General features: G+C 41.3%; 2 protein-coding genes across 6 annotated transcripts in view; one reads left to right on the plus strand and one right to left on the minus strand.

The window, feature by feature from the left end:
• Positions 1-6,057, plus strand: LOC135510866 (zinc finger protein 518A-like). Its single transcript, XM_064932160.1, has 3 exons — positions 1-403; positions 1,429-3,840; positions 4,054-6,057. Exons 2-3 carry the CDS (start codon positions 1,443-1,445, stop codon positions 4,815-4,817), a joined length of 3,162 nt encoding a protein of 1,053 aa, XP_064788232.1. The 5' UTR covers positions 1-403; positions 1,429-1,442; the 3' UTR covers positions 4,818-6,057.
• Positions 6,058-10,197: 4,140 nt separating this feature from the next.
• blnk (B cell linker) overlaps positions 10,198-20,881 on the minus strand; it is a 31,127-nt gene continuing 20,443 nt past the window's right edge. For 4 of the 5 annotated variants that reach the window (XM_064932161.1, XM_064932163.1, XM_064932165.1 and 1 more), the window contains 15 exons: positions 18,816-18,899; positions 17,294-17,319; positions 17,165-17,190; positions 16,564-16,617; positions 16,389-16,419; positions 16,196-16,244; positions 15,595-15,658; positions 15,440-15,467; positions 15,311-15,341; positions 15,050-15,125; positions 14,797-14,828; positions 13,818-13,873; positions 13,536-13,619; positions 10,873-11,028; positions 10,198-10,765 (listed from right to left, as the gene is read on the minus strand). In XM_064932161.1, coding sequence (XP_064788233.1) covers positions 10,649-10,765; positions 10,873-11,028; positions 13,536-13,619; positions 13,818-13,873; positions 14,797-14,828; positions 15,050-15,125; positions 15,311-15,341; positions 15,440-15,467; positions 15,595-15,658; positions 16,196-16,244; positions 16,389-16,419; positions 16,564-16,617; positions 17,165-17,190; positions 17,294-17,319; positions 18,816-18,899 — 914 coding nt within the window. In that variant the 3' untranslated portion in view covers positions 10,198-10,648. Of the gene's footprint in view, positions 10,766-10,872; positions 11,029-13,535; positions 13,620-13,817; positions 13,874-14,796; positions 14,829-15,049; positions 15,126-15,310; positions 15,342-15,439; positions 15,468-15,594; positions 15,659-16,195; positions 16,245-16,388; positions 16,420-16,563; positions 16,618-17,164; positions 17,191-17,293; positions 17,320-17,707; positions 17,762-18,815; positions 18,900-20,881 lie in introns of all 5 variants that reach the window. The other variant, XM_064932162.1, reaches the window with a different exon arrangement.

Consider the following 20,881-nt stretch of genomic DNA (forward strand, 5'->3'; position numbering starts at 1 on the left):
CCTGTTCAGTGAACAGTAGGCTATTTGGAGAGACAAAGGAAGTGTAGTCTAATCTTGTTATGACTCCCTCGAACAGTAATAACACTGGTATAAACTAATGGAGGGCACTTGTCTCAAAGTCAAAGTTTAAATTGTTTTTTTATTTCGACTCGCCATATAATTAAACACGCGTGGAAAGTCGATAACGGCCGTATCTCTGTCATGTCGGCTAAAAGCGGTACATGAGCCATTATTCATCCGTTCTGGTACTCCGCTGAAGAGCTTTCCTGTGCGTAATCCCCGGATGAAGCTGTCATGGCTGCCATTCGCTGAGCTGTCAAGTCTACAAAAGAAATGTAAAAAGCAACCGAAGTCTCGAAGTATACATCGACGTAGACCAATTGTATCGGAGCTTTACTCTGCGGTAAATATATTTCGGTTCACATATATTGATTGTATTAACTTTTTGTCATGCATGTTTTTCTTTTTACTTTCTCACATGAGCTGTTTATGTATATTTCATTCAAATCAATCAACTGGCATGTCAGCCAGCCGTCCAAAAGCTCATACTTCACAGTAAATGTTTTACCAGGCAGTGAGGCAAAGGTGATGATGAGTGATCGTCGAAGCAAAATATGAATTGTTTTAAAACAAATTAACGCGTTTGTTTGTTACATGTTAATGAAGCTTCTCAGTCAGTTTGTTTTGGTCAAGCCAAACAGCACAACAGAAATGGCTGATAGCTTTGGTCTAATGCAAAGTTAACAGTAACATACCGTAATAACCTTTTTTTTTAGCGGCAAGCAATCAATTTAGCGTTGAGTATTTTCTTCGATTGAGACCCATAGGTAACAGGTGTGATTGTTTACCTGTTTTAATTGCAAGTTTGGTCCGATTTTGTGAATTGTAGCAAGTCCTTTGGTCAGTCACATTGAGAAACTTGCATTGCACATCATTTGAGTGAACAATAGCCTAATTGAGTTATACATTTCCCCTATAGTAAATAGTCTCAAATCTAAATAGGCTACATTGAATCTGCAACAGGTGGATCAGGTTGCTTCATGATGTGGGTTGTGAGATCATGCACTACACTGGCAATTAGTCACACAAGTAGGCTACAGAGCAGTTTTGAATTGAGAATATTGCTAGTTACTAGCCTTATAGTGATGATTACTGCACTACAGATTTTTCATGCCTGTGTCTGTGGTAAGAACAAAGGCAAACACAACATAATTCTAGTTGATATAATTGATTAACAGATCAGGATAATTTGATGACCATTTCAAACATGCATCCTTATATGTTATTTTCTCAGGTTTGGTCTCTGTGTGGGCTGTAGACTGTAGATTCTGAGGGGACATTTGCATATGGTCTTTGATGGTTGCCAGTTTATAATGAATTGCTGGCTTGCAAATCAACTGTCTATTGCTTATTTTACATCTGTTACAGGGGCCTGAATTGACATGGATCCAGCACATGCTGAATTAGATGTCCCTGCTGGAGGTAATATTAAAGTTATCGATGATGAGGACAAAAATTGGCACAAACGACTCCGTCTCAGGAAAGCTGCCGTTCAGCCCCCAACTATGCAAAGTGAAGATAAGCATGGGCCGAAGAAGATAGAGGACAAGGAGAAAAGCACAGAGCAGAGGTATTTGAAGAAGACACCCCTTAAAACACAAAAGAGTCAACATGTGACAAAGGTTAATGGAAATATACTTAGGTTTAGATGTTTTGAATGCAACGGCAGCACAGAATTCAGCCCTAATGACTTACTGAGGCACTTTCAGGAAGCTCACCCAGGAAGCCAACCAATCTTTCCTTGTGACATGTGCAGTTTTATTACACATGAATTATCCCACCTTCAAGTTCACCAATTAGGCCACAGAGACACTTTTGTCAGCTGCAACATATGCAATGACAATGTCCAGCACACTCTCTTGCAGCTCACCACACATTTAAACATGCACCACAGCTTGAATGGCCACTACACTTGCGAGAAGTGCAAGTTCTCCACCAGAGATGTAGGATCATTTTTGGAGCATATGTATCTACATAACATGGAGCCGCAAGCAGGTGGCATTTCTGATCATTCAAATCCTGCTGACCAAGATTTGCAGAGACATCTCATGGCCAAAACAGCACAATTCCCCTTCAGTTGTCAGTTCTGTGACTTTATAGCCCATCGAAAAGGTATCATCACTAAGCACATGGCCACCGTCCATGGTAAAGCGACAAGCCAAAAAAATTCATCATCAAGACTGAAGCACGTGGTGACAAGGAGTACAGTGAGAGAAAATAACTGGATGCCACAAGGCTGTCTTTCTCTGTCGGGGGAAGGATTCCTGGATAAATATTGCAGACTGTCAAATCCAGAGAGGGCTTTGGAGGAGACCCAGCATTTTTTAGAGAAGTCTGTGCCTGCTGAAGCTCTTAAGACTGTACTTTCAAATGTACCCAAAGCCATCACTTCCTTTTCAAACTGTGACAACTGCATGATATCCAACCCTGGATTCCCAAACACAGGCAAGGACCTCACTGTCCTCATGCTCAAAAACAAGATTGCAGTTCCTCCGAATGGCACTACTGAAGCAATTGCTTTCAAAATTGTAGAAGTCAAAAAAGATTTGGTTCTCAAGGTTACAACATCAGCAACGCAAGAGACCTCTGACACAACAAAGACATCATTGTGTGTCACTGAGCAGGAATCAGAAAATATTGCTTCTCAAACTAGTGCTGGGGACTCCAATGCAAATGGATGCCAATCAAATTCAAGTATCCCTCCAAAGACCAAGCCACCCAGTTGTCCAGGATCATTCTTGACACCAAATGATGCTGCCACTATTTCAACCCTAAACGAGTTAGTAAAATATGATCAAACTCAAGAAAATAGAGAGAACCAGGAAACAAGGGTTGGCCAAATGCACAGAAATGATGCAGATCCCAAAGATGTAAATCACTGTGAAGATACGGCAGAGGAAATCAAAATGTCGAAGTTGCCAAAGGAGAAAAGTAAAAAACAGCAAAAATCCTTTCCTGAAGCTCTGCGCTCTTCCAAGACTATGGAGGACAAAAAAAGGGTGAGAAAGAAAGTGGTCGGCCCTAAAACTGTAGAGAAAAAATCATCACCAACATTAGAGCTCCTCCTGAAGAAGAACCCAGTTAAGGAAATGCAGTGGATGCCACAAGGTCCTCTTCCCCTGTTAGGACGAGGTTTGCTGAATGATTTCCATAGACTAGAGCACCCACAGAAAACTTTGGAGAAGTCGCATCAATTTCTTAAAAGAGCACTGTCAGCTGAAAATGGCAAAAAGAAGCAGTCCAAATGTCCCAAGACTGACCAGAAACAGAACTCCAAAGTGGTCACTAGGTCGTCAACGTCAGAGGGAGGCCTTATTCCAAACCCTGGGCATTTCAGCCCCAGAGGTAACAACCTTAATAAGATTTTAGTTCCTCCCAATTGCACTACAGAGACCATGGGTTTAAAAATGGTGGACGGGAAAAAACATTTGGTTCTTAAGGTTATACCATCAACAATGCAAGAGACCTCTGACAAAATAAAGGCATCCTTGCATTCCATTGAGACTAAGGAAGACAACACCACATCTAAAACTTGCACTACAAGCCAGAACAGTTTAGTCGTTGTCGATAATTCTCATGTCCTGGATGGCCAAGATTGTCCAAGGTTAGGCTTACCTTGTGTATCTAATGGAGCCAAATCAGCTGGAAATGATTTGGGCCAGATGACGGAGGAGAAGTTGGAGGCTGTGAACTATGACCCAGAAGGGGTTGGAACTACAGAAGCTCAGGTCACCATGATGTCTCCCTCCCCTATACTCCATTTCCTTACTTCCCCACAAGGTAATCAAAATTATCTTACTGAAATGTATAGCACCTGATTTGTTAAATGTATTTCCAAATATTTACTTCTCGTTACCTGTCATGCATGACTCTGTCCATGCCACTCTATGCTTTATCGATAGACAATAAATAGAGTCAACATTCCTGTAGCAGTTCACTTCCCTTTTTTACTGTACTAATTGTGCTTTGTTCTCGTGTTGAATATTTCAACAGGTATAACAAACTTGTCAGAGAATCCGGTCGACACTCCAGACATTTGTTTTCAGGATGTTCCTCCCAATACCACGCTAAGAGATGTAGGACAGCAGGAGGGCTTTGACAGGATTTGCCTCTCACCACAGATAAATGAACAGACAGTTAAAGGAAAGAGGCGGTGTGAACCGTCCACAGAAGACTCTCCTGATCCCCTCTCAAAAGCCTTCAGGAAAGTTGTGGGAGAAGAAGAGGCCTCACTAGCAGCCGCACATCAATGGGAGCCAGGCCCTAGAGATGTGGAGAGGACCCTGAAGCTGTTGCCATTAAGTCCCACTCAACTCATAACACGTCCAAGAGGAGACCAGCCTGTTGTCGTGCTAAATCACCCAGACACAGAAATTTCAGAGGTCACAAATATAATGGAAACAGTCCACAGGTACAAAGGAGAGGTCCAAAAAGTAGTGCTGTCTTGGAAAACATTGAAGGCCCTTGCAGCCATGGGTCGTGATATGTTTAGGGCAAATGCCCCGGCGATTGAACGTGTGTGCCCTGAGAGCAGAGTGAAAGAGAGATTCATCTTGAAAATGAAGCTGAAAAAGATGAGCAGAAAGAAGTACAAAGTGGTGAACACAGTCCCGCGCAGCACTGAGCCTCTATTAAGATTTAGCTGCTGGTTTTGTGGCCGAGCCTTCAGTGATCAGGAGGTCTGGATTGGCCATGGCCAGCGCCATCTGATGGAATCTACTCGAGAGTGGGAGAAGCTGGAAAGTGAAAAGTCATAAATGTCACCTACACTGGATACAAAGTTGAGAAAGGTGCCCCTGTATAAAAGCAATGGACAGAAAAGATACTAGATGGCAATTATCTTAATTTATTAGAGCAATATGTTGCTAATAAGGACTTAATAAGTGTCCAAAATCAATATAACTTAATGTGAGTTCTTCCAAAGTACAGGCCTCAAATAATAGGGCTCTAGTCATTTTTGCATTTTCCTTTGCTCAAATCGAAGTATTTAATTTGAAACCCACTTATGCTTTAGTGCTATCATTGTTTTAGATTGGATGCAATCTATTTGTATCAGTTATTGTCTAGCCAAGATGCAATGCTATTTAAGTTGACCAAAGTACACTGTCATATGGCATTTTTCACAGAACACTGTAATAAGGACACAAATTAGGCACACTCAGAAGCTCTAAACATGAAAATGTAATGTTATACGGGTATGTATAGTGTGTGTGCTAAAATGATTCATTTGGGAGGGGATGGCAGGTTTGCCTTGTTACTAGGCTATACCAACATTGTTTAAAAAGCTATTTTATGTTTATTTCTGATTTGCAGATGTACACTGTTTTCTTTTTCTTTTCTGTGATTGGTCATAGAAAAGAGTGAATGTGTTTGTATGCATATAGTACTTACCAAAAATATGAATGGTTTCAAATCTAGTAATTTTGTTAAGTTAGTCTGAGCTAGTAGCAGGAGTAATCCAAAGAATATACCTTTTTATAATTTGTATAATATTGTATAGGATGGCTGACTGATGGCATTTGTGCATATATTTTAAATTATAATCTGTTTTTTAATTGCACCATGAACGGACAGTGAATATTTCTTTCCATTACTTCACTTTATTAATCTTATGACAGTCTTGATATGCATGTTCTTGCATATATCCTTATGTTCTGATGATCTCACGGCATCCATGGCAAGGGATACTTTTACAGTAGTTAGTCAGCCCAGGTCAAGGCCCAACTCACAAATACATGTAGCACATCTTTCTGAGCATACTCTTTCCTCTAGTCACCCATCATTTATTTCTTCAGATCAACAGAAAATAACTGGTGTGTTGTAGTATTGATAAGTCGGAGAAATAAATACAATTCTGACCTAGAAAGCATTTGTTTTTCACCAAGTGCCTGACCTTTTCTGTTCCACACTGAACATGTATTTATCTTGACACACACCTGGTAGAATTATGTGTTGAACCGATCAATAAATACGAATAGTTTGAAAATATATGTGTGATTATTGAACATATACAGGTGTAGGATCTTCGTTTTTCTCGATTGATAAGACATTTTTAATTTAACTGGGGTCCACTTGACCTCCATCAACCTAATGAGCACAACAGTATTTCTAATTGCTTTCACACACAATGCAAATGCTAAGCACATTTTTGCAAAGCAGCAAATACAACTCTTTACAAATGACTCTAAACTCAGTTGAGTAAATTATGACAAACAAAATTAAACATTTGGTCACAACTGATACAAATTACTCACATGAATGTGAACCTGTGTGCAAAACCTATTTGTTAAATTGTTCAATCAGCAATCAGTCCTTATTCATGACTAAAAGAGTTCACCTGTTTGAAATAATTTATTGGAACGTTGTGCAACGATTGATTCATATAACCTTTCATTAGATGACAAGTTGTATGTTTTGATGTACAGTTGAAGTCGGAAGTTTATATACACCTTAGCCAAATACATTTAAACTCAGTTTTTCACAATTCCTGACATTTAATCCTAGTAAAAATCCCTGTCTTAGGTCAGTTAGGATCACCACTTTATTTTAAGAATGTGAAATGTCAGAATAATAGTAGAGAGAATGATTTATTTCAGCTTTTTTGTCTTTCATCACATTCCCAGTGGGTCAGAAGTTTACATACACTCAATTAGTATTTGGTAGCATTGCCTTTAAATTGTTTAACTTTGGTCAAACGTTTTGGGTAGCCTTCCACAAGCTTCCCACAATAAGTTGGGTGAATTTTGTCCCATTCCTCCTGACAGAGCTGGTGTTACTGAGTCAGGTTTGTAGACCTTGCTCGCACACGCTTTTCAGTTCTGCCCACAATTGTCTATAGGATTGAGGTCAGCGCTTTGTGACGACACTCCCAATACCTTGACTTTGTTGTCCTTAAGCCATTTTGCCACAACTTTGGAAGTATGCTTGGGGTCATTGTCCATTTGGAAGACCCATTTGCGACCAAGCTTTAACTTCCTGATGTCTTGAGATGTTACTTCAATATATCCACATCATTTTCCTCCTCATGATGCCATCTATTTTGTGAAGTGCACCAGTCCCTCCTGCAACAAAGCACCCCCATAACATGATGCTGCCACAGCCATTCTTCATGGTTGGGATGGTGTTCTTCCGCTTGCAAGCGTCCTCCTCTTTCCTCCAAACGTTAACGATGCTCATTATGGCCAAACAGTTCTTTTTTTGTTTCATCAGACCAGAGGACATTTCTCCAAAAAGTACGATCTTTGTCCCCATGTACAGTTGAAAACAGTAGTCTGGCTTTTTTATGGCGGTTTTGGAGCACTGGCTTCTTCCTTGCTGAGCTGCCTTTCAGGTTGTGTCGAAATATAGGACTCGTTTTACTGTGGATATAGATACTTTTGTGCCTGTTTCCTCCAGCATCTTTACAAGGTCCTTTGCTGTTGTTCTGGGATTGATTTGCACTTTTCGCACCAAAGTACATTTATTTCTAGGAGACAGAACGCGTCTCCTTCCTGAGCGGTATGACGGCTGCGTGGTCCCATGGTGTTTATACTTGCATACTATTGTTTGTACAGATGAACATGGTACCTTCAGGCGTTTGGATATTGCTCCTAAGGATGAAGGTCTTGGCTGATTACTTTTGATTTTTCCATGATGTCAAGCAAAGAGGCAATGAGTTTGAAGGTAGACCTTGAAATACATCCACAGGTACACATCCAATGAACTCAAATTATGACAGTTAGCCTATCAAAAGCTTCTAAAGACATGACATCATTTTCTGGATGTTCCAAGCTATTTAAAGGTACAGTCAACTTGGAAACTTCTGACCCACTGGAATTGTGATACAGTGAGTTATTAGTGAAATAATCTGTCGAAACATTTGTTGGACGAATTACTTGTGTCATGCACAAAGTAGGTGTCCTAACCGACTTGCCAAAACTATAGTTTGTTAACAAGAAATTTGTGGAGTGATTGAAAAACGAGTTTCAATGACTCCAACCTAAGTGTACGTAAACTTCCGACTTCAACTGTAGGTAGTTTATTTTGTGTTATGTATTTCATGTTTTTAGAGTTTTAATGCATTTAGCAAATTAAATGTGTTATTTTCGCCAAAGGGTTTCAATTTGGGCCTGCGTGTTAATTGTTTTGAAAAAGTGAATTATGTTTGAACAAATTTGCTCAAACAATTGAGAAACTGTCATTTTACCTGTATTTTCACCACAAAATAATCCTGTAGCAACAGGATTAAGGCGTTTATTCCATAATGTTGCTTGATTGGTAATTAAGCTATTAGCTGGCCAAAATTAGACTACATGAAAAGTGCAATAATTTTAATACACTGTGTACAAAACGTTAGGCATGGACTCTACAAGGTTTGAGTCCAATGGTTCCCATAGTTGTGTCAAGTTGGCTGGATTTCCTTTGGGTGGTGGACCATCCCTGATACACACGGGAAACTGTTGAACGTGAAAAACCCAGCAGCGTTGCAGTTCTTCACACATTCAAACTTGTGTGCCTGGCACCTACTACCCTACCCCGTTCAAAGGCGCTTAAATCTTTTGTCTTTCCCATTCACCCTATGAATGGCACACATACACAATCAATGTCTCAATTGTTTCAATGCTTATTTAACCTGTCTCCTTCCCTTTATCTACACTGATTGACGTGGATTTAACAGGTGACATAAATAAGGGATCATAGCTTACACCTGGTCAGTCTGTCATGGAATAAGCAGGTGTTCCTAATTTTTAGTAGAGTCAGTGTAGTCTAATCAGTTTGTTAGAGTTGGTTTTCATTGAATTTATGTAAATCACAAATGTTGATCTGTTTTCAGTAAGGTTTTCTATCCTCATACTTAGTGTATATATACTACTACTAGTATATTACTACACTGAACAAAAATTAAAATGTAACATGTAAAGTGTTGGTCCCAAGTTTCATGAGCTGAAATAAAAGATCCCAGAAATGTTCCATAGTCTCAAAAGGTTATTTCTTTCAAATTTTGGGCAGACATTTGTATACATCCCTGTTACTGAACATTTCTCCTTTGCCAAGATAATCCATCCACCTGACAGGTGTGGCATATCAAGAAGCTGATTAAACAGAATGATCATTACACAGGTGCACCTTGTGCTGGGGACAATAAAATGCCACACTAAAATGTGCAGTTTTGTTACACAACACAGGAATGTCCACAGAAGCTGTTGCCAGACAATTTTATGTTAATTTCTCTACCATCAACCGCCTCCAACGTCCTTTTAGACGTTGGGACCTCCACAACTGGCTTCTTCACCTGCAGGATCGTCTGAAACCAGCCACCCGGACAGCTGACAAAACTTTGTGTTTGCACAACCAAAGTATTTCTGCCAAAACTGTCTCAGGGAAGCTCATCTGCGGGCTCGTCGTCCTCACCACGGTCTTGTCCTGATTGCAGTTCGGCGCCGTAACCGACTTCAGTGGGCAAAGGCTTACCTTCGATGGCCACTGGCAAACTGTGTTCTTCACAGATGAATCCCAGTTTCAACTGTAATGGGCAGATGGCAGACGGCATGTATGGCGGTGTGTGTGCGAGATGTTTGTGTGTGTGCTGATGTCAATGTTGTGAACAGAGTGCCCCGTGGTGGTGGGGTTATGGTACGGGCAGGCATAAGCTATGGACAAGGAACACGTTTGCTTTTCATCGGTAGCAATTTGAGTGCACAGAGATACCGTGACTAAATCCTGAGGCCCATTGTCGTGCCATTCATCCGCCGCCATCACTTCATCTTTCAGCATGACAATGCACAACCCCATGTCGCAAGGATCTGTACACAATTCCTGGAAGCTGAAAATGTCCCAGTTCTTCCATGGTGTGCATACTTACCAGACATGTCACCCATTGAGCATGTTTGGGATTCTCTGGATCGACGTGTATGACAGTGTGTTCCAGTTCCCGACAATATCCAGCAACTTCGCACAGCTATTGAAGACGAGTGGGACAACGTTCCACAGGCCACAATCAGCAGCCTGATCAATTCCATGTGAAAGGCATGTGTAACACTGCATGAGGCAAATGGTCACACCAGATACTGATGGTTTTCTGATCCACACCCCTACCTTTTAAGGTATCTGTGACCAACAGATGCATATCTTTATTCCCAGTCATGTGAAATCCACAAGTTACTGCCTAATACATTTATTTCAATTGACAGATTTCCTTATATGAACTGTAACTGTGTAACATTTAAAAATTGTTGCATGTTGCCTTTATATTTTTGTTCAGTGTATGTATACTACGTTACATTCTATTCATAACATTTCTATAATCTGTTATTCTGTAAGAATACATAATGGCACTGTCCAAGGGATAATGCTTGTTGGAAAAGACCCCATAGAATGCAAAATGTTCAACACAAGTTTGAATATTCCCACACATGAACAATTTGACTGAGCTAACACAGTACATTATGTACATTTCATGCTGGTCTTGCTTGGATAGCCATGGCTGGTGAATGTGACTAAACTGTTGTTCACAAACCCTGAACAGATGCTCTGTAAGATCAGACTTGAGTGCAGCATCAAATTGCCTGATTTGGGATGGTCCATAGTACTAGTGAGGGTCTAGTGAGGCCTAAGGCTTCACAGCATAGCACAATTTGGTGAAGTCCTTGGTGTTCCTCTGGCTGTCAATCAGTACCAGGGGGTTCCTCTGATGGTTCTCAATGATGTGGGAAACACTGGTGAAACGCTGAGGAAATACATTAAGAGGTGTCAGGCCTATAGGTTAGCAATCAGACCATCAAAATTACATTTGTATCAGAATATTGTTATAGAGCAAGATGAGACGCCGACTACCTCCTCTCCTTTCTTCTCCCTTCCAAGAGTGTACTGCTGCGATGCTTGGATGTAGCGTACTGGGATGTTGTAGACTCTACTGTTATAATACACCACTAAAGTGTATGGCTGCTGTCTGTCTTGACCAGAGCTCTTCCTTATTAGAAATGCCCCATCCTGACACAGAGAAGACACACAATACAGTCAGCTGGAGCATCAGTCTCTTTTGAGTCAAATCCCCATTATTTTAGTTTATGAAAAAAATATGAGTATATTTTTAAGACAGGGGTTCCCAAACGTTTTCATTCATGCCCACCCTGCGCGTGCATGCGTACCATGTCTATTTCAATGGGCACAAGCACGGTACATAACACAAACTGTTCATGCACTTCTTGTTGGCGGAGAGAACATTTTGCTGGTTTAAGGCTTATTTCCTGCAATTGTACACATTTTGTTAAGGGGTGCAGAGAACATTTAGCCGTTTTAAAACTAATTTTGTTGCAATTCTATACATTTTGCCATGTTTATTAATCTACATTGATGGGGCCACAGTGGAAAAGGTGAAAAGCGTCAAGTTCCTCGGTGTACACTTTGAAAAAAAGGTGCTATCTAGATCTCAAAATGGTTCTTCAGCTGTCCCCATAGGAGAACCCTTTGAAGAATCATTGTTTGTTCAACTGTTTTGGGTTCCATATAGAACCCTATCCGCAAAAGGGTTTTACCTGGAACCAAAAAGGGTTCTCCTATGGGGACAGCCGTAGAAACCTTCTGGAACCCTTTTTTTCCCACAGACAATCTGAAATGGTCCACCCACACAGACAGTGCGGTGAAGAAGGAACAACAGTGCCTCTTCAACCTCAGGAGGCTGGAGAAATTCAGCTTGGCCCCGAAGACCCTCACAAACCTTTACAGATGCACCATTGAGAGCATCCTGTCGGGGCTGTATCAACGCCTGGTACAGCAACTGCACCGTCCGCAACCGCAGGGCTCTCCAGAGGGTGGTGCGGTTTGCCCAATGCATCACCAGGGGCACACTGTCTGCCCTCCAGGACAATGTGTCACAGGAAGGAAGGCCAAGAAGATCATCAAGGACCTCAGCCACCCAACCCACGGCCTGTTCACCCCACTACCATCCAGAAGGCGAGGTCAGTACAGGTGCATCAAAGCTGGGACGAGAGACTGAAAAACATCTTCAATCTCAAGGCAGTCAGACTGTTAAATAGTTACCACTAGCCATCCTCCGCCCAGTACCCTTCCCTACCGTGCTTCACAGTTGGGATGGTGTTCTTCGGCTTGCAAGCCCCCCCCTTTTTCTTCCAAACATAAAGATGGTCATTATGGCCAAACAGTTCTATTTTTGTTTCATCAGACCAGAGGACATTTCTCCCAAAAAGTATGATTTTTTGTCCCCATGTGCATTTGCAAACCGTAGTCTGGCTTTTTTTTAAATGGCGGATTAGGAGCAATTGCTTCTTCCTTGCTGAGAGGCCTTTCAGGTTATGTCGGTATAGGACTCGTTTTAGGAGACAGAACGCGTCTCCTTCCTGAGCGGTATGACTGCTGCGTGGTCCCATGGTGTTTATACTTGCGTATTATTGTTTATACAGATGAACGTGGTACCTTCAGTGCATTCAGACACCTTGACTTTTTCCACTTTATGTTACGTTATGGTAGAGTGGCCAGACAGAAGCCACTTCAGTAAAAGGCATAAGACGGCCCGCTTGGAATTTGATGAAACCAAGATTGAACACTTTGGCCTGAATGCCAAGCGTCACGTCTGGAGGAAACCTGGCACCATCCCTACAGTGAGGAATGGTGGTGGCAGCATCATGCTGTGGGGAAACTGTCCAAATACAGGTGTGCCAAACTTGTGGGGTCATACCCAAGAAGACTCAAGGCTGTAATCACTGGCAAAGGTGCTTCAACAAAGTACTGAGTAAAGGATCTGAATACTTATGTAAATGTGATATTTCAGTGTTTTATTTTTCCTAAATCTGCAAAAGTTCTAAAAACTTATTTTTGATTTGTCATTATGGGGTATTGTGTGTAAATTGATGAAGATGTTACATAAAAAATAAAAAATAAACAATTTTAGAATAAGGATGTAACGTAAGTCAAGGGGTCTGAATACTTTCCGAATGCACATATATACTCTGGACTCGTCCTACTATTTCTACATTTCTTAATTCCGTTATTTTACTTTTTAGATTTGTGTGTATTGTTAGATATATTACTGCACTGTTGGAGCTGGGAACACAAGCGTTTTGCTACACCCGCAATAACATCTGCTAAGTATGTGTATGCGACCAATAATATTATATTTTATTTTGGATATTTGAGTAACTCAAAACACACAAAATCTAAAGGCTAAAAAACATAGCTAAAAACGTTAGGTGCCATGGGCTCATTTATCTGGACATTTCTGACAAGTTATAAAACAGCTCTCTAAGGTATGCGTTGACTGACATGTTAAGAGGAAGACTACCCAGTTTCGAAAGTGCATCTTTTGCATTCTACTATTACAACTTTCAAGAGTAAGTCGAAAGCCGGACCGGGTTCCAAAAAGGGGTTGTGGCCCTGTGCCACCCCTGCCGACCCGTCCCACAGTTTGGGAACCACTGTCTTAAGACTATGTAATAATAAGAGTATGTTCATTTGTCCGTAATCATGTAAGTGTGACTCGCCTTATTTGAGCGAACCAAAGTATCCTCAGCTGTCTTACGGTCACAGGTGCTGGCATACCAGGGTTTCTTCAAGACATCTGCCGCCTAACAACATCAACAAAAATACAGCAAAAAGAGAGTGGGTTTAAAGTCAAGTCCATGTGGCTCTGAAAATACAGCCTTTACAGTCTGCACAAGCTTAATGGTGTATCCATCCATGCATCGTGTACCAGTATTTTGAGTTATATCACTGTATGTTATATAGTATATAAAATGGTGAAATTCAGGTCAGGTCTTTATCACCTCTTCAGCATCCGTCAACTTTTTTTCAGCTGTGGGTACGGTTCCTCTGTCAGGTTCTGAGAATTAGAGAACAGTGAAGGGAAAAATTAAAAAAGTTAAATAATCATTGAATGTTGTGTGGACACAGCAGAGCCATTTACATAATACATACATTGTTTGCTATGTTGTTTCCAGTGGAGGCTGCTGAGAGGAGGACGGCTCATAGTAACGTCTGGAGTCAATGGAGCGGTATTAACCACATGGAAACCATATGTTTGATACCATTCCAATGACTGAATTCCAGCCTTCCTCCTCTCAGCAGCCTCCACTGGTTGTTTCACTTTCAGTGTCAAAGTTATGGTCATCTTTGGTATTTGGTATTTTATTAGGATCCCCATTAGCTGTTGCAAAAGCAGCAGCTACTCTTCCTGGGGTCCACACAGAACATGAAACATAATACAGAATGACATAATACAGAACATCAATAGACAAGAACAGCTCAAAGACAGAATTACATCATTTTTTTTAAAGGCACAAGAAGCCTACACATCAATGCATACACACAAACTATGTAAGTCAAATACCCGCGAATTGTTTTTTGAAACCAGGTTTGCTGTTTATTTGAGCAATATGAGATGGAAGGAGGTTCTCTACAATTATGGCTCTATATAATACTGTACGCTTTCTTGAATTTGGTGACTGAAAAGACCCCTGGTGGAATGTCTGGTGGGATAAGTGTGTGTGTTAGAGCTGTGTGTCAGTTGACTATGCAAACAATTTGGGATTTTCAACACATGAATGTTTCTTTCAAAAAGATGAAGTGATGCAGTCAGTCCCTCCTCAACTCTTAGCCAAGTGAGACTGGCGTGCATAGTATTTATATTAGCACTCAGATTACAATGAAGAGCAAAACGTGCCGCTCTGTTCTGGTGATGCAGCACCCTTTGGCACCCCTACTTCCCGCGGCTGATGGACATACGTCTCTCAGACCTGTACTTACTAGGAGAGGTAAACATCTGTGGCAGAGGAATCCTGCAGTTGAGAAAACAAGAATATACTGTAATTTGCCAGGGCACTGCGGTTTGAGTAAACATACGGTGCTGTGGTTACAAACAGAATTCCTTCATGCCAAGATAATTGATATTGGCCTTGTCTGTGTTTGTGCTGTCTTGCAAACAGATCTGGGACCAGGCTGGAAAAGTGATATGTGCGTGCAAAATAGTGACTTCTTATGAGGTCATGGTGTTTCTTACTTGGCACGTTTGTATTCAGAGGGCTGGGGTGTGGTCGTGGGTTTCTGGGTACTGTGCCTCATGGCCAGTGCTGGGCCTATCGAAAAGCAGACAAAGCAAAAGTGTGTGTTACAGTAGCCTACTATTATGCAAGTGAAAGACTGCATAAAAAATGTACAATGTGAAATGGATTTTGGTAAATGCATTACATCTTTGAACATCCAATGAAAACAAATGAAGCTTTGATCCAATTGAGCACTCTAATATTTTAGGAGTAGTTACCTTCATTTTCCCTGGATGCAATATCTTGCCTCTGAAAAAATACAGACATGATCATCCTACATCATTTCCCATAACAGTTTGAATTCCACTAGTTTTTTTCTCCAACAATATATTTTACAGGGGTCCTACCGGCCTTAAAGGTGGCTTCAATGGCTTCCTAAAAAATAGAGAGGTTTATGTGAGTTAAGTAATACCTGGAACCAAACCTTTCCGGCACTCTTAATTGAACCAGCGGCCAGCAGTTAATCAAAAATAAATTCTACATGGTTTTACACGACACGTACGTCTCTCTGGGCATTGGTTTGGGAAGCACAGGCAGGGCCTTCTCAGCAGCCTTTGTACTGCCACCTGGAAGAGCAGAGATGACATACATAACGTCCACACATACACAGTACTCATAGAATCTTACACTTGGGAGTTCTTTTAAGTAACACAATGCTCTTTTAAGATGTATCAAAACAGACGCTCTTTTAACTTCTATTCATTGTTCTGTACTGTATGTTGTGTCTCATGTATGTGTAACTATATGTATGCTGCTTTCAGGGCTCACTTGAAAAAAAAGAGGTGTACATTTCAAGGTGAATTATCAGGTTAAATGAAAGATTAATAAATATATAAATAATCATGGAAATAGCAGAGTATTGTTGGCAATTGGGAATGAGATGGTTCCGTTTTGCGTTAAATACAAAACTTTGGCAATCCACTAGATGGCATGATAAGCCAAGTGAAGTAACTACCAATACAGTACTTCAAATATTTACAGGATCTGGAACAATGTTCTTTGTCAATAGTTGCTTGAAGTCTTTTGGAACTTGCTAGTGGCATATTATGGTTCGAACGTTTAGTCATTTGGGCTGATGGTAGTATTATGGATGAATTACATACTTTCATCTGGATCGCACACTTCATATTCATCATCTATGGGCTCCTGGACCTGGATGACAATACATATAAACGTATATGATTCCCGTGTTGATAATATTCAATGTTGTCTTTACTTTTCTATTATTATCTCGTCAAATAAACTATTTGTGGTCAGCTACAAAGCCTAGATTCTCTTTGGTACAGTAACACTTACTGGGTTGGATGGACATGTCTTTAGGTGCATTCTACAGAGAGAAGATCAAATGTAAATGATTCATGTAAGTGTGACAATGATAATGAAAGGACACCACCTTGTGTTTAGCGAATAGTTTATCATGCGTAAAATCATTTCCCCGGTCTCTTGAATAAGTTGTAGTCGTTATTAGCACCTTGGGCTGGCTCTAGGGGGAAAACCCTGTGCAGGGACTTTGAGTGCGGAAGGTCTGTGAAAAGAAATATGTTAGATAGTCATTTTGGTATCTCATCCATCATTTTAAGCAATGAATATACACTGAGTTTACAAAACATTAAGAACACTGCACTTTCCATGACATAGACGGATCAGGTGAATCCAGCTGAAAGCTATGATCCCTTATTGATGTCACTTGCTAAATCCACTTAAACCAGTGTAGATGAAGGGGAGGAGATCCGGTTGGTCAAGAACTGCAATGCTGCTGGGTTTGTCACGCTCAACAATTCCCCTGTGTATCAAGAACGGTCCACCACTCAAAGGACATCCAGACATCATGACACAACCGTGGGAAGCATTGGAGTCAACATGGGCCAGCATTCCTGTGGAACGCTTTCGCACCTTGTCGTGTCCATACCCTGTCAAATTGAGGCTGTTATGAGGGCAAAAGGGGAGTGCAACTCAATATTAGGAAGGTGTTCCTAATGTTTGATATACTCAGTGTATCTTTACATATTTCCCTTAGAGGAAATGTTGATCCCTGTCTGAAAAGTGCTTACGATCCTTGAACCAGAACTGACCTGCTCACTGGGGGAGGAGAGTTTTCCTTAAGATAAAAGAGAGAATGGGACACATCAAGCATAATCCTACAGTCATTGCGTAGTCATTAACTATACTATTAATTGTAACGTATTGGTTATCAAACCCACCTCAATGTCAGGAACTTCATACACATCTAAAGAAAAAAATGAAAAAGAAAAAACTAAGCCTCAAAGTTAGGAATTACAGGAGAGCCGGGTTCTAACCCAGTCGTTCACATTAAGCACAATACATTTATTAAACCCTCCAAAACAATGACATACAGTGGCAAGAAAAAGTATGTGAACCCTTTGGAACTACCCGGATTTCTGCACAAATTTGACATAAATTTGATCTGACCTTCGTCTAAGTCACCACAATAGACAAACACAGTGTGCATAAACTAATAACACCCCAATTATTGTATTTTTAATGTCTATATTGAATACATAATTTAAACTTTCACAGTGTAGGTTGGAAAAAGTATGTGAACCCCTTGGCTAATGTCTTTTCCAAAAGCTAATTGGAGTCAGGAGTCAACTAACCTTGAGTCCAATCAATGAGACGAGATTGGAGATGTTGGTTAGAGCTGCCCTGCCCTATAAAAAACACTCACAACATTTTAGTGTGCTATTCACAAGAAGCATTGCCTGATGTGAACCATGCCTTGAAGAAAAGAGATCTCAAAAGATCTAAGATTAAGAATTGTTGACTTGCATAATGCAGGAAATAGTTACAAAAGTATCTCTAAAAGCCTTGATGTTCATCAGTCCATGGTAAGACAAATTGTCTACAAATGGAGAAAGTTCAGCACTGTTGCTACTCTCTCTAGGAGTTGCTGTCCTGCAAAGATGATTACAAGTACACAGTGCAGAACGCTCAATGAGGTTAAGAAGAGTCCTAGAATGTCAGCGAAAGACTTACAGAAATCTCTGGGACATGCTAACATCTCTGTTGACATCCCTGTCGGCCAAACCCTCCCCTAACCCGAATGACGCTGGGCCAATTGTGTGGTGCCCCATGGGTCTCTCTGTCGACTGCGACAGACCCTGGACATGAACCCAGAATATCTAGTGGCACAGCTTGCACTGCGATGCAGTGCCTTAGACCACTGCACCACTCAGGAGGCCTTATCTAGAAATTTTGCAAGGCTAAGGCCAATTGAAGCTCAACAGAAATTGGGTGATGCAACAGGATAACAACAAAAAACACAGAAGTAGATAAACAACAGAATGGCTTCACCAGAAGAAAATACTCATTCTGGAGTATTTGAGTTGAGTCCTGACCTCAACCCGATTGAGATTCTGTGGCATGACCTCAAAAGAGCGGTTCACACCAGACCTCCCAGGAATATTGCTGAACTGATACAGTTTTGTAAAGAGGAATGGTCCAAAATTCCTCCTGACCATATTGCAGGTCTGATCCACAACTACAGAAAATGTTTGGCTGAGGTTATTGCTGCAAAAAGGAGGGTCAACCAGTTATTAAATCCAAGGGTTCACATACTTTTGCCACCCTGCACTGTGAATGGTTACACAGTGTTTTCAATAAAGTGACTTAGATGAAGATCAGAAATCCAGGTAATTCCAAAGGATCCCATACTTTTTCATGCAACTGTATATCCAGTGCTCCTACTGAGATGCAGTTACATACCTGGGCTATTTGAGCGCTCTGGCACAGTCTTAGACATGGAAGGACTGCTCTCTACTGGTTTGCCTCTTCCGTGCATTGGACGGTCTGAAGGAAGTTTACATTTGTATTGTATGTTGACATTGGGGTGTCTTGGTAAGGTTTGTCTGACAGTGATTGGCAACAGATGAACATGTGCAGTGGGTTTCATGACACCTGTATGTTGACAGCAATTTAATTGACACACATAGTGCACTTGGTCTTATTTCCAGTGCCAGATTTTTATTTTATTTTATTTCACCTTTATTTAACCAGGTAGGCTAGTTGAGAACAAGTTCTCATTTACAACTGTGACCTGGCCAAGAATAAAGCAAAGCAGTGCGTCACAAACAACAACACAGAGTTACACATGGAAAAAACAAACATACAGGTGATAATACAATAGAACATTTCTATATATAGTGTGTGCAAATGAGGTAAGATAAGAGAGGTAAGTCAATAAATAGGCCATAGTGGTGAAATAATTACAATATGGCAATTAAACACTGGAGTGATAGATGCAAAGTAGAGATACTGGGGTGCAAAGGAGCAAAATAGATAAAATAAATAAAAGTATGGGGATGAGGTAGTTGGATGGCCTATTTACAGATAAGCTATGTACAGGTGCAGTGATCTGTAAGCTACTCTGACATCTGATGCTTAAAGTTAATGAGGGAGATATGAGTGTCCAGCTTCAGTGATTTTTGCAGTTCGTTCCAATCATTGGCAGCAGAGAACTGGAAGGAAAGGCGGCCAAAGTAGGAATTGGCTTTGGGGGTGACCAGTGAAATATACCTGCTGGAGCGCGTGCTACGTGTGGGTGGTGCTATGGTGTCCAATGAGCTGAGATAAGGCGGGGCATTACCTAGCAAAGACTTATAGATGACCTGGAGCCAGTGGGTTTGGTGGCGAATATGAAGTGAAGGCCAGCCAACGAGAGCGTACAGGTCGCAGTGGTGGGTAGTATATGGGGCTTTGGTGACAAAATGGATGGCACTGTGATAGCCAATTGGATGCAGTCTGAGTAGAGTGTTGGAGGCTATTTTGTAAATGACATCGCCGAAGTCAAGGATCGGTAGGATAGTCATTTTTACAATGGTATGTTTGGCAGCATGAGTGAAGGATGCTTTGTTGCGAGTCTGGAAGGAGAGTTTACAGTCTAACCAGACCCCTAGGTATTTGTAGTTGTCCACATATTCAAAGTCAGAACTGTCCAGAGGTGGATCAGAGAATCACCAGCAGCAAGAGCGACATCATTGATGTATACAGAGAAGAGTGTCGGCCCGAGAATTAAACCCTGTGGAACCCCCATGGAGACTTCCAGAGGTCTGGACAGCAGACCCTCCGATTTGACACACTGAACTCTATCTGAGAAGTAGTTGGTGAACCAGGCGAGGCAGTCATTTGAGAAACGAAGGCTATTGAGTCTGCCGATAAGAACTGGGTGATTGACGGAATCGAAAGCCTTGGCCAGGTCGATGAATATAGCTGCACAGTATTGTCTCTTATCGATGGCGGTTATGATATTGTTTAGGATCTTGAGCGTGGCTGAGCTGCACCCATGACCAGCTCGGAAACCAGATTGCATAGCGGAGAAGGTACGGTGGGATTCGAAATGGTCGGTGATCTGTTTGTTAATTTGTCTTTCGAAGACGTTAGAAAGACAGGGTAGGATAGATATAGGCCTGTAGCGGTTTGGGTCTAGAGTGTCTCCCCCTTTGAAGACGGGGATGACCGCGGCAGCTTTCCAATCTTTGGGGATCTCAGACGATACGAAAGAGAGGTTGAACAAGCTAATAATAGGAGTTGCAACAATTTTGCCGAATAATTTTAGAAAGAGAGGGTCCAGATTGTCTTGCCCAGCTGATTTGTAGTGGTCCAGATTTTGGAGCTCTTTCAGAACATCAGCTATCTGGATTTGGGTGAAGGAGAAATGGGGGAGGCTTGAGCAAAGTGGGGTTGCAGGGCTGTTGACCGGGGTAGGGGTTGCCAGGTGGAAAGCATGGCCAGCCGTAGAAAAATGCTTATTGAAATTCTCAATTATTGTGGAT

The sequence above is a fragment of the Oncorhynchus masou genome, chromosome 23, assembly GCF_036934945.1.
Source record: "Oncorhynchus masou masou isolate Uvic2021 chromosome 23, UVic_Omas_1.1, whole genome shotgun sequence".
NCBI lineage: Eukaryota > Metazoa > Chordata > Actinopteri > Salmoniformes > Salmonidae > Oncorhynchus > Oncorhynchus masou.

Coding starts and splice junctions, on each gene's coding strand:
- LOC135510866 (XM_064932160.1), top strand. CDS start 1,443: ATGGATCCAGCACATGCTGAATTAGATGTCCCTGCTGGAGGTAATATT. Junction 3,841..4,053: donor TTTCCTTACTTCCCCACAAG/GTAATCAAAATT, acceptor ATATTTCAACAG/GTATAACAAACTTGTCAGAG.